This window comes from Pristis pectinata, chromosome 4, assembly GCF_009764475.1.
Source record: "Pristis pectinata isolate sPriPec2 chromosome 4, sPriPec2.1.pri, whole genome shotgun sequence".
In the NCBI taxonomy this organism is placed as follows: Eukaryota; Metazoa; Chordata; class Chondrichthyes; order Rhinopristiformes; family Pristidae; genus Pristis; species Pristis pectinata.
Genome location: NC_067408.1, coordinates 22,649,296 through 22,667,600, shown reverse-complemented (window position 1 = coordinate 22,667,600; position 18,305 = coordinate 22,649,296). Strand labels below are relative to the sequence as shown.

Sequence of the window (18,305 nt, the reverse complement as noted above, 5' to 3'; positions counted from 1 at the left end):
GTGACAACTCAGCCAATAAAAGGAAGGTAGGGTCAAGCAGAGTTGTCATTTTTGGAACTGCCATTGTGAGAATGGGCCAGGAGTGGAGAGCTGAGGCTTTGGTGAGGAGGCGCAGGTAAGGTTTTTATTTTCCTGTTAATCCATGACCTTTGATTTAGTGTCGACAAAATGGCAGTCAGGGCAGTGGAATGCTCCTCCTGCAATATGTTGGGGAACCTTCTGGTCTCCCTGATGACTACATCTGTGGGCAGTGCACCCACCTGCAGCTCCTGACAGACCAGGTCAAGGAACTGGAGGTGCAGATGGATGTACTCAGGATCAACTGGGAGGCTGAGGATATCATAGATGAGTTTTTAGTGAGGTGGTCACACCTTGGATGCAGGCTACAGGTAGATGGGTGACCACCAGGAGAACTAAGAGGAGTAGGCAGACAGTGCAGGATTCCCCTCAGTGACAGGTACTGTTGAGGGGATGACCTTTTAGAGGCTAGCTGGGTTAGTGCCTGGCTCTGAGACAAAGAAGGGAAAGGTAAAGTCAGGCAGAGTGATAGAGGACTTAACAGTAAGGGGTGCAGATAGGTGTTTTTGTGGCTGCAATTGAGACTCCAGAATGGTGTGTTGCCTCCCTGGTGCTGGGGTCAAGGATGTCTTGCAGCAGATACAGGACATTCTGAGAGGGGAGGGTGAGCAGCCAGAGGTTGCGGTCCATATAGGTACCAATGACATGGGTAGGAGCAGGGATGAGGTCCTGCAAAGATATTTTAGAGAGCAGGTAGAAAGTTAAAAAGCAGGATTTCCAGGGTTGTAATCTAAGGATTATTACCCATGCTACATGCTAGTGAGGAGAGAAATGGGTACATAGTGCAGTTCAATACATGACTAAGGAGCTGGTGCAGGAAGGAGGGCTTCAGATTTATGGATCATTGGGCTCTCTTCCAGGTCAGGTGGGACCTGTATAAACAAGACTGTCTGCATCCGAACTGGTGGGGAGCCAATATCCTTGCTGGGAGGCTTGCTAGTACTACCCAGGAGGGTTTAAACTAGAGTGGCAGGGGGTGGGAACCAAGGTAGCAGGGCAACAGGTGATAGGGTTGAGGGCAAGAAAGATGGTATGACAAGTAAGATTGAAAGGAAGGACAGCAAGGGACAGGCAAACAGAGTGGGACTGATGGGCTGAAGTGTTTATTTCAGTGCTAGGAGTATTATGGGTAAGGAGGATGAACTTGGAGCCTGGATCAGTACATGGAATTATGATGTTGCTATTACAGAGACCTGGTTGCATGTGGGACAGGAATGGTAGCTCAACATTCCTGGGTTTTCATGTTTTAGACATGATAGAGAGGGTAAAAGAGGTGGAGGGGTTGCATTACTGATAGGGGAGAATGTCACAGCAGTACTCAGAGGACACTGGAGCATCATCCACAGAGGCAATTTGGGTGGACCTCTGAAATAAGAAAGGTGTAATTACACTGAGATTACACTACAGGCCCCCCAGTAGCCACTGAGAGGTGGAGGAACAGATGTGTAGACAGATTATGGAAAGGTGCAGAAACAACAGGGTTGTCAAAGTTAAAGTCCCCCACTTCCCTAGTGTTGATGGGAGCTTCCTTAATACAAGAGGCTTAGATGAGGTGGGATTTCTTCAGTGCATCCAAGAGGGGTTCTTGAAATGTACGTGGAGAGTCCAATGAGAGGAGAGAACATACTGGAACTGGTTTTGGGAAATGAGCCAGGCCAAATAACAGACCTGATAGTAGGTGAACATCTTGGGAATAGTGACCACAACTCATCATGTTTTAAGATCCTTATGAATAAGGATAAAATCAGATCTTGCAGAAAGGTACTAAATTGGGGAAGGGCAAATTGGGACAGGATAAGACAAGAGCTAAGGGGCATTGATTGGGAGCAGCTGCTGTCGGACAAGCCCACATCTGACATGTGGGAGTTGTTTAAAGACCAGCTGATCAAAGTTCAGGATCTGCATGTTCTGATAAGGAGTAAGGACAAGGATGGTAAGGGAACCTTGGATGACTAGAGGTCCTAAATTTCGTCAGGAAGGAAAAGGGAGCATAAGTAAGATTTAGAAAGCTAAAATCAGACAGGGCCTTTATAGAATATAAAGACAGCAGGAAAGTGCTCAAGCAGGTGATTAGGAAGGCCAAAAGGGGCCACAATGTCCTTGATGAGCAGGATCAAGGATAATCCCAAGGCTTTTTATGCTTGTATTAAGAAAGAGGATAACTAAGGAGAGGGTAGGTCCACTCAAGGATAAAGAAGGGAATTTGTGCTTGGAGTCATAGGGTGACTGAGGTACTAAATGAGTACCTCAGTGTCGGTATTTACTGAGAAGGATTTAGAAGATAGTGAAGGCAGAGTGGGGCATGCTAATGAGCTGGGACATTTTGAGATTAAGGAGGTAGGTAGTGCTGGGTCTTCTGAAAAACATTAAGGTGGATAAGTCCCCAGGGCCTGATGGCATATATCCCAGAATGCTGAAAGAAGCAAGTGAGATTGCTGGGGGCTTTGACAAAGATCTTTGTCCTCGCCAGCAACAAGTGAAGTTCCGGAGGGCTGGAGAGTAGCAAATATTGTACCTTCTTTCAAGAAGGGAAATGGGGATAATCCAGGTAACTATAGGCCAGTGAGCCTCTCATCAGTGGTAGGGAAGCTATTGGAGGGGATATTGAGGGATAAGATTTATGTGCGTTTGGAAAGGCATAGCCTGCTTTGTGTGAGACAGGTCATGCCTTACAAACTTGAGTTTTTTTTTGAGGTGAAAAAGGAACTTGACGAGGGCAAGGCAGTTGACATTATCAAATGCATTACTAAAGTCCATGCAGATAAGGCCCCTCATGATGGGTTGATTCAGAAGATAAAGATGCACAGGATCCAGGGTGAGTTGCAAGTTTGGATTCGAACATGGCTTGCCCATAGAAGACAGTAGGGGTGGAAGGCTGTTATTCTGGCTGGAGGTCAGTGATGTTCTGCAAGGATCAATGCTGGGACCTCTGTGATGTATATCAATGATTTGGATGAAAATGTAGATGGGTGGATTAGCAAGTTTGCAGAAGATACCAAGATTGGTGGAGTTGTGGACTGTGTGAAGGACTATCAAAGAATAGTGGGATATAGTTCAATTACAGATGTGAGCAGAGAAGTGGCAGATGGAGTTTAATCTGGGCAAGTGTGAGGTGTTGCACTTTGGGAGGTCAAATAAAAGGACAAAAGTATACAGTTAATGGTAGGCCCCTTAATAGCACTGAGGTACAGAGGGATCTTGGGGTCCAGGTCCATAGTTCACTGAAAGTGGCTACACAAGTGGATAAAGTGGTAAAGAAGGTGTATGAAATGGTTGCCTTCATTGGTAGAGGTGTTGAGTGTAAGAGTAAGGAAGTCATGCTGCAGCTGTATGAAACTTTAATCAGACCACACCTGGAGTATTGTGTGCAGTTCTGGTTGCTCCATTATAGGAAGGATGTGGAGACTGTGGGGAGGGTGCAGAAGAGGTTTACCAGCATGCTGCCTGGATTAGAGGGTATGAGCTATAAAGAAAGGTTGAATAGACTTAGGTTGTTCTCCCTAGAGTGTCAAAAGCTGAAGGGAGGCCTGATGAGCTTTTTAAAATTGAGAGGCATAGATAGGGTAGATAGTCCGAATCTTTTCCCCAGGGTAGAGGTGTCAAACACCAGAAATGCTTTTAAGGTTTGTTGGGGGGGGGAGGGGGGGGTGGTCATGAAGATGAAAGGTGATGTGAGGGACAAGTTTTATGCAGGGAGTGGTAGGTGCCTGGTGTAGGTTACCAGGGCAGTATTGGAAGCAGACAGTTTGGTGGAGTTTACGGGGCTTTTAGATAGACATGAATATGAGGGGAATGGAGGGGTATGGATGATACACAGGAGGAGGACATTTAGTATAAATTGGCATCAAGATCAGCAAAATGTGGGCTGAATGGCCTGTCCAATGCTGTACTGTACAATGTTCCATCTTCGAAGAAAATGGTTATTTCTTGGCTATGGCTGGATAAATAAGCCTATGAGTGCAGTCCCATCTAGCTGGACTTTGGCAAACAAGTAGGTTGATCACATCATATTCATCCAATACCTCCCCACCAATGGTAAATGAACTTCAAAAGTGAATTGGTTTACCTCCAACAGTCAGGCAGGATGTTATTTGTGATAAATTGTTTTGGTACACTACCATGGACAGTAAGTCTGCTAGAGGATTCAACAGGGAGTTCCATGAAAGGTGGATATGGATGAGAGAAGTGACTGCACACTTGGGGAATTTGTATAGGAAAGAGGTTGCTGTGGAGGCTTGGAAGGTTAGAATAGAAAAGAGCTTGTTTTAAGGAGGTAAGTGATGGCAGTTGATTTTTAAGGAACCCCCTCAAGCAGTGAGTACCAGGTTTCAACCAGCCTCTGGGTGGGGAAAAATAAATCACTCAAATTCCTTGTAAATCTCCAACTCCTTGCCTTAAACCTATTCCCTCTCATGATAGGCATCCCTTCTCACTATCCACCCTATCTATGCTCCTCATTATTTTAATACACTTCAATCAGGTCGGCTTTCAGCCTTCCCTGCTCCAAAGGAAACAAACCCAAACTATCCATTCTCTGCTCATAACTGAAGCTCCATCCCAGGCAATATACTGGTAAATCTCCTCTGCACCCTCCCGGTGCAATGACATCCTTCCTATAGTATGACAAGAAGAATCATACAGAACTCTAGCTATTGCATTAACTAATGTTTTGTATAGTTTTTTACTGTAATCTCCCTAGGGTCCTGTTCATAATGTATATCCAAACCATACCAGTGCTTCCAAGGAGTAACACCTCCTATTTTTCAGGATTAAATCCCATCTGCCATTTCTCTGCCCATTTTAAAACTGATAAATGCTGTTCTGTAACCAGAGACTACCCTTCTCACTCTCCACAACGTCAGTCTTATTATGAAAAAAGTATTGCAATCTGCCCAACAATGAATTAATGCTCTATTGGGTAAAAGTTAAATGGTGGGCTGACAGAGCAATATCAAGAGCAATCACTCAGGTTTTTTTTACTTTGTTCTTTATTTTCAGAACAACTTTTGTTTGCTTCCTTTTGGAATATTTTATAGCATCTATTTGCCCTCAACATAGAGGTGTAGATTTACTTTCACACCTGACCACTTGTGTGCATATTGACTTTAACACTATGTTGTTTTTTATTCACTTCAAATCAAAGCAGGGCATACCACCCGACTCTGCTTTCCAACAGGATCAAGATCACTGAAAAGTAATATTCCTATTGCACTACACTTACAAATGACACACATCAACTTTATGCAGACTATCAGTTCCTTCCAGAACTTTCCCAGGTGTAATTTCAGTTCTGAAGGTGAGTGCCTTAAGGCCACTCCATAGTATGGGATTCATAAGTGAACTCGACCTAGTCCTTAGCTAATATCCATGCATCATATTTCCAACAGTACCTGAAATGTGGTCAAGAACTAAAAACTTGGCCAATTTCACTTTAAATGAGAGGCAAAAAGACCAATTGAAGTATCTCAGGTACTAGAACCAGCAATAAGAAATTTCTTGTTTAGTAGGGATTATAAGTAACAGAAGCTGCCTGATCTGCTGAGTGTTTCCAGTATCTTCCATTTTTATCTGTCCCAGGATATCACTGCAGGAGTTCCTCAGTGCCCTCTGTAACAATCTTTAATAGTTTCATTAATGATTTTCCTTCCACTGTCATAAGGACAGAACAAGATGCCTGGTGCTAACAGGCTGAACCCAGGCTCCTGCAAAGACATCAAGTAATAATGCTTTGGGGAGTTCATTGGTGGCGCTTCATGGAGTGAGACATATATTGGCTCTGCTCCATCTAACTTTCATGTTATACCCTATAATAAGACTTTTACAATACTGTTACAAGATTAATTTTGATTTTTAACTGTCGAAGTGAATACCAGATCCAAAGCTGGAGCTAATGGTAAGAATAATGGAGACCCTCAACCTACTTTGGAAGCTATTTCTAAACTGGATCAAAAATTTGCTGATTTGGAAACACTTTTAAAGGATATTGAAGACAGACAAAATACACTCATTCAGGAAAACGCTAAACAGCAGCAATTAGTTGCTGAGCTGGATCAAGCTGGTAAAAAGAGACTCCAGACTGAACTCACTTGAAAAAGATTTTATTACGATCAAACAAAAGCTGGAACAGCAAAAACAGGATTATTGATTTAGAGAGTCACAGTAGGAGAACGAATGTAAGAATCATCGGATTTCCAGAGGATGCTGAAACTGGCAACCTCACTGAATTCTTTTCTAAACTTCTGCTCGACGTGTTTGGCTCTGAAGTGTTTTCTGCTCAGCCTATTCTTGACCGTGCTCATCGAGCAATAAGACCGAAGCCTCCGCCAGAGCAAAAACCACGGCCAGTAATATTGAGATTTCATTACGTGAGTATGAAAGAAAATTTAATTCGAATTGCTAGTCGTCGTGGAATGATTCAATATAAACAGTGGAAGTTTTGTTTGGTTGAAGTTTATACTCCAGAAGTTATGAAAGACTGAGTTACAAACCAGTTATGTTGTGTCTTTATCAAAGCAATTACCATCCAGCATTATTATTTCCAGCACGGCTGAGAATTACATTAGCTGATAAATCTCAAATGGTTTAACTCTGTCAAGGATGCCAAAGGTTTTCTCATGGACTAGCCTTCAATTTTAGAGGGTTAAGAAATGCATTCTTCCTTGATTTAATACTTATTTGGTCTATTAAGTAATAATTAATTTCAGATTTGACTCTTCACTTTGGAGATTTTTTTTCTTTGGTTAACGTTCTCCTGCTTGGTTTTGGGACATGGACACCTGTCATACTTAATGATTCCTCTTCCTTTTTCTATTATCTTTTTTAGTTCAATATTTTTTAATGCTCTGTTTTAATAATAATCAAGAACTTGACAAAGTGATCAGTTTTTTTCTTTGAAATAATTAAAACTTTTTAAAATGTGGATTGTTAATATTCTTTAGTTTTGTTTAAATTTTTTAAACAGGTTTGCTTATAGTTCAGTAAATTTGGTCTGGGTTTCTCGATAATTTGTTTTGACTAAAAGGTGGTTTACATTCTTTTCAATACTAGAGTTTTGCCACCAATAGAGTTGGGGGTATTCAAATTAGTAGATAGCTTTCTGGCTGCCTATTGGCCAGTTTTTGGGCTCTTGTGGGTGGGGGGTGGGGGTGTTTTTAGGTTAGTTTTTTCTCCTCTGGACTGATGAACTACAAATATGTCTGAATTCTCATCATATCTGGCTCCTCTTTGAACTTTTTTTCCTCTTCCTGTTAATGAGCCTCCTGTACAGTAAGGTTAACCCTTTACATACCATATGTTTTTAGTCTATTAAAATGGATAATATGATTAATTGTGTTTCCTGGAATACCAACTGTTTAAATAATCCAGTTAAGCAGAACAAGGTCTTTAAAGTTTTTCATATACCGAATGCTCAGATTATTTTTGTGCAGGAGATGCATATGAGGAGAGAGGATAATCAACGCTTTTTTTAGATTTTGGAGGGGTCAACAGTTCCACTCTAATTCACAAGCAAAGGTGAAAGGAGTCTCTATTTTCATAGACTCCTCAGTTTCATTTTTTCATCATAACATAATTTCAGACCTGAATGGTAGATTTTTATTAATTACTGGCTTACTTCATAATAAAACAGTTGTTATGGTTAATGTCTATGCACCTAATGTTGATCATCCTGAACTTTTTAAACATTTATTTGCATCTTTCCCTAATTTAAACGAATATACTTTGATTATGGGTGGAGATTTCAACTGCTGTTTAAACCCTCCGATGGATAGATCTGTATCGAATCCTGCACTTCCAAACAAATCCGCTGGTTTTATTAATTCCTTTTTAGTCGATTCCGGAATTTTAGATGCTTGGAGATTTCTACACCCATTTGATAAAGAATTTTCATTTTTCTCTCATGTTTATCATAATTACTCAGATTGATTATTTTTTTTACTGATGCTAGATTAGCTCCATTTATTATTGATTGTAAATATGATGCAATTGCCATTTCTGATGATGCGCTGTTGAAATTATCAATTAAGTTAGCAGATGTAACCTCTGGTGTCAGACAATGGCAATTCAATCCTTCTCTATTGCAAGATTCAGACTTTGTCCAATTTATTAAAGAACAGATTTCATTTTTCTTTTTAACTAATTTTACTGAAGAAATTTCCAGTGGGATAGTATGGGATACTTTTAAAGCAGACATCCATGGTCAAATTATTTCATATTCTGCTGGACTGAAACAATGAACTAATAAAGTATGTATATTGGCTGATAAGATTAAAGAAATCGAAGAAAATATTCTGATGCTCCCAATTTGGAGCTCTATAAAAAGAGAACAGAACTTCAATTACAACATAGTTTACTTTTAACATCTCCAATTGAAAATCAATTACTTAAAACCAGAAGTCAGTTTTATATACATGGTGACAAATCTGGTAGATTGCTTGCCAATCAACTGAAAGCTGCTTCAACTAAACATCAGATTACTAAGATTTGTAAATTAGGTGGTAACTACACAATGGACCATGAACATATTAATAAATATTTTCAAGAATTTTATACTTTATACCAATCAGAATTCCCTGAGGATTCTACATTAATGCATGAATTTTTAAGGGACCTGAAGATTCCAAAATTATCATGTATGAACGTTCAATATTAGATGCACCCATTTTGGAGGAAGAAATAAAGAAGCAATTTTTTCAATGAATTCGGGTAAAACACCTGGTCCTGATGGGTATACAGTCGAATTTTTAAAATCCTTTTCTGATCTTCTTTCTCCCTGGTTAGGAAAAATTTTTAAAGATGCCCTATCAGTGGGTAAACTACCACAATCCTTTTATGAAGCTACTATCTCTTTAATTCTTAAAGGATAAAGATCCCACTGAATGTGCATCTTATAGACCCATTTCTTTATTAAATGTGGATTCCAAAATATTGGCTTCTAGATTGGAAAAGGTTCTTCCACAAATTATCTCTGATGACCAGACAGGATTTATCCAGCATCGTTATTTGCATTTTAACATTAGGAGGTTAATGAATATTATATATACCCCTTCATCTAAAATTCCAGAATGTGTTATCTCATTAGATGCTGAAAAGGCATTTGATAGAGTTGAATGGGAATATTTATTTAATACACTTGAGAAATTTAATTTTAGTCCCAATTTTATATCTGCGATCAAATTGATTTATGATACACCCATGGCTTCAATACTTACTAATAATCAAGAGAGCCAGGCTTTTTCGAGGTACTAGACAGGGTTGCCCTCTAAGTCCTTTATTATTTGATATTGCTTTGGAACCCTTGGCAATTGCCCGTTGGGATTCTTTTAACATATTTGGTGTCACTCATGGACAGGGAATTCATAAGGTATCTCTATATGCAGATGACTTGTTATTTTATATTTCTAACCTGGAGGAATCCATCCCTGCAGTATTATCACTGCTTGCTCAGTTTAGTGTTTTTCTGGTTATAGATTAAATCTTAAGAGTGAACTCTTTGCATTAAATATGCAAACCCCAATTTATAGGCAATTACCATTTAGATTAGTAACAGACCATTTTATGTATTTGGGTGTTAAGATTACCAAGAAGCATAAGGACCTGCTTAAAGTTAACTTACTACCTTTAATTGATCACGTTAAGCAATTATTTACAAAATGGTCCTCATTATCTCTATCATTGGTAGGCCGAATTAATGCTGTTATGATGAATATTTTACCAAAATTTTTGTATCTATTTCAGGCGATTCCAACTTTCATCCCCAATTCCTTTTTTGACACTATTGATTCAAAAATTCTTTCATATATATGGCAGAATAAAAACCCAAGGTTAAGTAAGAAATATTTACAAAAATTAAAGGATGGTGGCATGGTTTTGCCTAACCTTAGATTATATTACTGGGCAATTAATATCAGATATTTAATTTTTTGGGCACAAGATTTAGATGTAATTCAATGTCCCAAATAGGTATACCTTGAGTATGAATCCGTGCAAGGATTTTCATTAGTTTCTATTTTAGGAGCCCCATTCCCTTTTGCACTTACTAAATTGAGTAAACATATGACTAACCCAATGGTTAAACATATTATACGAATATGGTTTCAATTCCATAAATTCTTTGGATTCAATAAATTTAACTTATCAAACACAATTCCATCTAATTTTTTCTTTCAACCGTCCAGAATCGATTCAGCTTTTTCTTTATGGAAAATGAAGGGAATAACATTTCTGTGATATATTCATTGATAACTTTTTTATCTTTCGAACAGTTGTCTAATAAATACAATTTACCTAGATCACACTTTTTTGATACTTACAGATCAGAAATTTTTTAAAAGTTACTATGCCTTCTTTTCCGACTCCATATAAAATTGAAATTACGGAAAAAAAAATTAGGTTTTAATCCCTATCAGAAGGGCTTGATAGCAATAATTTATGATCTAATTATGAAAATACATCCAGAGACACTTGATAAAATTAAGAATGAATGGGAAAGAGAACTCCAGATACTTTTACCCACTGAGACATGGAAGAAAATTCTTCAATTAGTTAATACATCTTCAATGTGTGCCAGACACTCTTTGATACAATTTAAGGTGGTTCACAGGACCCATATGTCGAAGGACAAGTTAGCCCATTTTTATCACCATATAAATCCTATATGTGATAGATGTAATTCGGAGGTGGCTTCCCTGACACATGTTTTGGTCCTGTCCTCTTTTGGAAAAATATTGGAAAGACATTTTTAATATTACTTTAACTGTATTGAATACTGATTTACAACCTCACCCAATCACTGCAATTTTTGGGCTACCAATGATGGAATCTGGCCACTTATCTGCTGCTGCTTGTTGTATGATTGCCTTTGTTACATTAATGGCCAAGCGATCCATTTTGTTTAAACGGAAGGATCCAATACCCCCCACTACTTTTCAATGGTTTTCTCAAACTATATCATGTTTAAACTTAGAAAAAAATTAGGAGTGGTACTGTGGATTCTTTGCTTAAATTTGAGGAAGTTTGGAGTCATATGATATAGATCCCTTTTCAATAATCTATAACTTAGAGGAGCGGAGTTGATGACATAATAATGCTCTTTGTTTATTGAGAAATATCAGTCCAGTTTTTTGTTTCTTCTGAAATTTATTTCTAGTTTTTCATTTTATTACTTATAATTCTTTTTTCAATTTGGGTTTTTTTATATAATAATCTTTTTCTTTCTTGTTTTGATTTTTTTTGTAATATATTCATTTACTAAGAAATCGTGGGGTTTAGAATACATCTTTTTTTATTCTTTATGACTATATATGTCATGATTGTCCTCCCGATCTCTTTGTATTACGTGTATAATTACTGATGTTATATGTATTATTCTGTATTAATTTGAAAATTAATAAAAAGATTGAAAAGAAAGAATAATGCTTTGGAACATTCCCAGCAGATTGGAATAGAACAAGTGTAATTCTGCTCTTAAGGAATGGGAGGAGAAAAAATATAGAACTGTAGACCAGTTAGCCTGCCATCAGTTGATGGGGAAAATCAAGAAGGCAACATCCATAATTAAAGATCCCCACCATCTGGCCATGCCATCTTTTTGCAGCTACCATCAGGTAGGAGCTACAGAAGCCTGAAGTCCCACACCACCAGGTTCAAGAACAGCTACTTTCCTTCAACAATTTGGTTCTTGAACCAACCAGCAAATCCCTAATCACCACTACAGTTTAGCAACACTGACCACTCTGATCACTTTGTTCTTTTTTAAATTGTTTATCTTGTAAAAACTGTATAATTTATGATTAATGTTTTTCTTGTGAATGCTGCTGATGTGATGTGCTGTGATGCTGCTGCAAGTAAGCTTTTCATTGCAGTTGTGCATATGACAAACTTGACTTTGAATCCATATATGGCAAGATTGTGTAGCATGTAACAAATCATTGCAAATTGTGAATAAAAGCACAAAATAAAACAGCCAAAAATAGAGGAGCTGAAATATGGCAGAAAGTATATATGAATTGACACTTTTTAGGTGGATTAGTTTTGGCTGGTTATATTCATGCAGCACAAAGGCAAAAGGAAAACTGTCCCAATGTAGAGTTGGTAACAATAGAATTTTACTGAGACTTTCTACTCTATATTGTTGGTCACAAACTTGGTTAATATCAGCCATGAGTCAGTTAACTTTAAATAAGCCTTCTGTACCCAAAGTGGAAATACTGAACTGAATCACTGATAAGGTAAATTTGGACCCAGTCCTCTGATACATGCAAAACAACACAATGAACAAAGGTTGTGCTTTTTTTTTGTGGAACTGACATTGTAATATTGAAAGATTCCCAAAGTTTTATCTTTGAATTAGTTTCTATATAATCCAGTATTTGCTATTTGATTAATACTTGGAAGAGGAAAATGCCCAGCCAGCTAAAACCTGAGCAGTAACTATACAACACCAGAATAAACATAGAAATGCCTCTCATTTGGTGTATACTTTTATTGGCATCAGAAGAAACTTAATTTAGTGGTATTGAATTAAAGACACTTCAGTTTCTATTTACACAGGATTTATACTCACACTTGTGTGAATGACCTGGAGCAAAATCTAATATTCTTATGAGCCAGATCATTTTCTGTTATAACAATAATAAATTAGTAATGCATTCAGTCCCTCTAAGTTTATTCACCATTCAGATATATCTTAGCTGATGTGTAACTTAATTAAGTTTTCAAATATAATAATTAACATAATTTTTAATTATAGCAGAAATAGCCATTCCAATTTTGAAGTTTACAACTGACTGAACTTGGTATATAAAATTATAAGAGGCATACATAAGGTAGATGGTCAGTTTTTTCTCAGGGTGGAAATGACAAATACTAGAAGGCATAGGTTTAAGGTAAGAGGGGGTAAGCTAGGAGGAGATTTGCAAAGCAATTATTTTGTTACACAGCGAGTGTAACAGGTTAGGTTATAGAAGCAGACATGACAGCAAAATTTAAGCACTTAGATAATGTCAACAGACACAGATACAACCTATGTGCAAGCAGATGGGATTAGTTAGATTGGCATCACGTTTGGTGCAGATACAGTGGGCCAAAGGGTGTGTTCCTGTGCTGTAATGTTCTAACTCAACTGCTTTATTTTGAGAGGGTTTGGGTGGTTGAGGAAAAGAGTTCTAGATTTCCACTACTTGTGTGAAGAAGTGCTTCATGACATCAGCCCAGATTGTGTCTCACTTTTACAACTGTGCCCCACCAAAGGAATGGTTTCTCTTTATTTAACCTTCCAGTTTCTCTATTTAAACCTCTCAATTTGATCACCTTTTCATCTGGACACAGAGTATACAAACCTAACCTACACAGCCTGTCCTCATAATTTGACAGTTAGTTCTGGGTAATGATAAACCTGCACTGCAGCAACTCCAAGCTCAATAAATATTTTCCAAGTTGCTGTGTGCAGAATGGAACAGTATACTCCAGACAGTATAACTTTTACCAATATGGCTGACTCTTAAATGACCTCTAAAGATGGTCTAACAACCAATTCAGGGGAAGAAGGAATGGTCAATAAATACCAGCCTCACCAACGATGCTTATAGTTTGTGAATGAAAAAATAAAGTAAGTTAGTATCAAATGAAAGAGATTTGAATATCATAATTCACATTTAAATCCTGTAATTTATTATCATTTACATGAGCAGCCAAATTCCACCATTTCAACTACATTACTCACACTCATTAGTCCCTAAAAGTAGAATTAATAACCATACTACAAAATAAAAAAAAATCAAATGATACTGTTTGAGTTCAGTAAAAAGTGCCATTGAACTGAAGTGAATGTCATTAGTATCTGCATTCACAATTTTCAATCAGTTTTGCAATGATTACAGGAATAACCATATCATCTTCTAGAGGACAGGTCCAAACATTTCTTACTGTGTATTCACTTCCAGACTTATCGCCTCTATGAACCCTGACCAGCAAATGCTTTATATTTTAACCTCTTAATGCCAATACTATCATCCACCCATCCCTATTCGTGTGCCCAAGTCCTTCAATCAACTGTCTGACCATCTCCTCACCATCTGCCCAATTTCATCTCAACCACTTGACCAAATGCCAACCCTCCCAGATCCTTCCTCTGGCTCCCCACACAACAATCCCAGCACAGTTGAGATAACTTTCTGACTGCCACCCACATCCCCACACAATAAATACACAAAGCTTTACAAATCTAAGTTCCCTGTATCCTGCAGATATATCTTTTATACTGTGACTCTGGGAAACCCTGTTCTTGAGTTTGACTTGTGTTCATTCATCCTAAATGCAAATTTGCTATTTATTCCATGTGCAAAATATTCTAATACTGCTTCATTGTTAAGCCATTATCTCTAAATACTACTTCAATCAGGATTACTTTATCAATCCTTTTTTTTCCTGCTAAATGCAGAAAAACATCCTTATTTACAATTATTTGTTTTCATAACTTTTCTCCATGTATTTGACCAAATGATGTATTTCCCATTTTATTTCAGCAATAAGAATTGGAATTTCAGCTGGAGGAGTGGAGTAGGAGCAACATCCTTCACCAGTCGAAAACAGTATTGATAACAGTATGGATGGAGCATTGGCTGGTAGGCAGAAAGCAAAGGGTCGGAATAAAAGGATCCTGTTCTAGTTGGCTACCGGTTACTAGTGGTGTTCCGCAAGGGTCGGTGTTGGGGCCGCTTCTTTTTACTTTGTACATTAACAATTTGGATGATGGAGTAAATGGTTTTGTGGCTAAGTTTGCAGACGACACCAAGGTAGGTGGAGGAGTAGGGAGCATTGAGGAGACAGGAAGGTTACAGAGAGACCTAGATAGTTTAGGAGAATGGGCAAGGAAATGGCAGATGAGATTCAATGTTGAGAAATGTGCCATTGTACAGTTTGTAAACAGAAATAAATGGGCAGATTATTATCTAGAAGGGGCAAAAATTCAAAGTACAGAAGTACAAAGGGACTTGGGGGTACTTGTGCAGGATACCCTAAAGGTTAACCACCAGGTCGGATCGGCAGTAAGGAAAGCGAATGTTATGTTGGCATTCATTTCGAGAGGTATCGTGTATAAAAGTAGGGAGGTGTTGATGAGGCTCTACGGGGCACTTAGTGAGGCCTCATTTGGAATACTGTTTGCAGTTTTAGGCCCCATATCTTAGGAAGGATGTGCTGATCTTGGAGAGGGTTCAGAGGAGATTTACGAGGATGATTCCCGGAATGAAAGGGCTTACATATGATGAGCGTTTGTCGGCTCTTGGACTGTACTCACTGGAGTACAGTAGAATGAGAGGGGACCTCATAGAGACATTTAGAATGTTGAAAGGACTGGACAGAGTAGATGTGACCAAGCTGTTTCCCTTGGCGGGTGAGTCCAGGACCAGAGGGCACAATCTTAGAATTAGAGGGTACAGGTTTAAAACAGAGTTGAGGAGAAATTTCTTTAGCCAGAGGGTAGTGAATTTATGGAATTCTTTGCCACGAACAGCAGTGGAGGCCCGATCATTGGAGGTGTTTAAGGGGGAGATAGATAGTTATCTAATTAGTCAAGGTATCAAGGGATATGGGGATAAGGCCAGAAATTGGGGCTAGAAAGGAATATTTTTTTTCTCTCATGGACATTCTCCCATTTCTCATTTCTTTTTTCTTTTTCTTTTTCCCTTTCTTTTCTTTGGAGCAGACCCGATGGGCCGAATGGCCTACTTCTGCTCCCTTGTCTTGTGATCTTGTATCAACTACAATTGTTTGGCTCATGGTAAAATTTCTCTCTTTGAAGAGAAACTAAAGAATGTAATGCGTATGGGTCAATTTCACTTCAACTGATGGCATTAAGGTGATAATTATGTTCTCAAATGGAGATTGGGATTATTACTGTCCTATTAATACCAATGAAAAGGCTTGAATTTTCAAAGGGGCCTACAATTAAGCACTCAAATCTCTCATTAGTTTTCAGCAGTAGGCTGTTTCTAATAGATAAATTGGGAGCATAAGAACATGACTGCTTTTTAGGCTCACTGAACAATCCTAAGTGAGATAAGACCTGGTAAATTTCAGCCATGGTAACTTCCCCTTTATTTTTGTGGAGTCCACAGGAGTGGTTCTAGCACCTACTTTGCTGGTGATTGAGACCAATTTATACTGAGTGACCTCATCCTGTTGAGTTATGTCAGTATACCCTTGGCACCCTCAATCTGGCAGCTAGTATTAAAAATGCCAGCCTCTAAACTGTAGGTATCTGAGCAGCTGGCATGTTTCATTGATTCATTATTTAAATATCAAGATCAACTCAATAAAGCATTTCTGCCCAAATTGTGAGTTTTCTATTTTAAAATTGTGCAAGTTTAAGAAATCTAAATTGTACAATATTCTGTTGATATGTCCCTGAGTATTTTGGTTGCATTGTTACATATATTTCAATAGATGATAATGTGATATAAACTGGGGAAAGTGATTGATTGTTCATTCTGTATCACTGTAGATCAGTTACTGGGTTCATTTTCCTCCTTTTTTTGACCATTACGTTCAAGTTTTCCTTCCTTATCAAAATGGTAGTGATTTTTATGCATACCTCTACATTTGAATCTGCAATCAAATCAAAAAGAAAGCATTGTTATAAAGAATGAATGTTAACTGAAACCTTCCCAACACATTCCATGGATTGAAACAGTGACATATGCCATAATACCATTTTGAAATTATATAGTGTCAGGTGAAATGTTAACAAAACAGCACATTACTATGACAAAAACTCCATTAACCAAACATGCAGTATGTCAAAGGAAACATTGCTCATGTGGTGGTTCATAACAAAAATCAGTCTTAACTCATTGGGCAGAAAACACAAGCTTTGTCCATTTATTATTAAAATACTGCAGATGGAAGAAACCACTGCTTGGTTGAGTGGGACAGCTGGAGGCAGGAATTTACTTGATGGGACTTCCAGGACTGCATCAGGCCAGAATTAGCACCCTGGAAGCAGCATGGAAACGGATAAGGTATTCTGGAGGAAGTGGCATGATAGGAATGGTGCATTGTGATGAAGGAAGCAGATTGCCAAATTTGTCCAGGATCCCTGCTGGAAAATGTGCGTATGGAATTTGAATGAGCATGAACAGCCAAAAGTTTCATCAACATTTGCTATGGCTTTGGCCATATAGTTCCTAAACTAGAGAAAGCAGTAAATAAAATAATAAATTAAAAATGAAATGGGTGTCATAGAGTCCCACTTTTCCTATGAGACCCCCAATCTTTCCTTCACTCTGCTTCTAACCTGCATCTCTGACTAGCATTCAATTCCCCACCCTCCTCATCCTATAGGATGTCATCAATATGTTTGATCAGGATGATACCACTGAGATGAATGTTGCAGTTGAAGGGAAAAACATCAAGCCTATATGCTCATGGAATTCCACAGAGGGTGTGGCAGCCAGAGGAGAATCCATTGCTGAAGGTTAATTTATTGTATCATGGCAGATCGGAGTCCAATTGTAGAATGAACCTAAAGAAAGCCTCATAGGGAAGACAATAAAGGAACTGTGCTGCAGTAAAGTGGAAGAGGACAAGGAAAGATAGTGCCCTATGACTCTAGTCATAGTTGCAGTACTGGGTGCTTTTAAATGCACTGTCATTGCACATCCTATGACAGTAGGGAATTGTGGGAATTATAATGAGAATTACAATGAGAGAACACGCATTCAAGATCAGAAACTGAGACATTGAGGGTGGAAGTGGCCAAGGTCCAGATTTTATAATGAATCTTTTGAAAGGAGGAGTGACAGCTTGTAAGTATCATGAACATTATGTAACATTGTGAACATCATGTAACATTGTAAACATCATGGGCATTGGAAATTTGGTGGTTCTCCCTGAATTCCCACATGACCTCCACATTGTCCTGTTGGACCGCCTGATACCAAGTCATAGGTGAATGAGATATTTTTCCAATTAAACAGTGACAAGAGTGAAACCATTGTTTCCATCTCCCACCCTTGGTATTGACTTCATTCCTCCCTGGGTGCTTACTTAGGTTGAACCAGATTGTACTCAACTGTGTCATATTGTTTGATTCAGAATTTCATTTCAAATGTCACAGCTGAACCATTATTAAATAGTGTTGAGTTTGCTACTTCAATGAGTGGCTGAGGTGAATAGCATAGATGCATTAAAAAGAAGCGAGATAAACGTGGGAGAAAGGAATAGAGAAA

General features: G+C 38.3%; 1 protein-coding gene across 3 annotated transcripts in view; it reads right to left on the bottom strand.

Moving 5' to 3' along the window:
• Window positions 1-13,588: 13,588 nt before the first annotated feature.
• LOC127569229 (solute carrier family 22 member 5-like) overlaps window positions 13,589-18,305 on the bottom strand; it is a 69,148-nt gene continuing 64,431 nt past the window's right edge. For all 3 annotated transcript variants that reach the window (XM_052013658.1, XM_052013660.1, XM_052013659.1), the window contains exon 10: window positions 13,589-16,683. In XM_052013658.1, coding sequence (XP_051869618.1) covers window positions 16,581-16,683 — 103 coding nt within the window. In that variant the 3' untranslated portion in view covers window positions 13,589-16,580. The remainder of the gene's footprint in view (window positions 16,684-18,305) is intronic.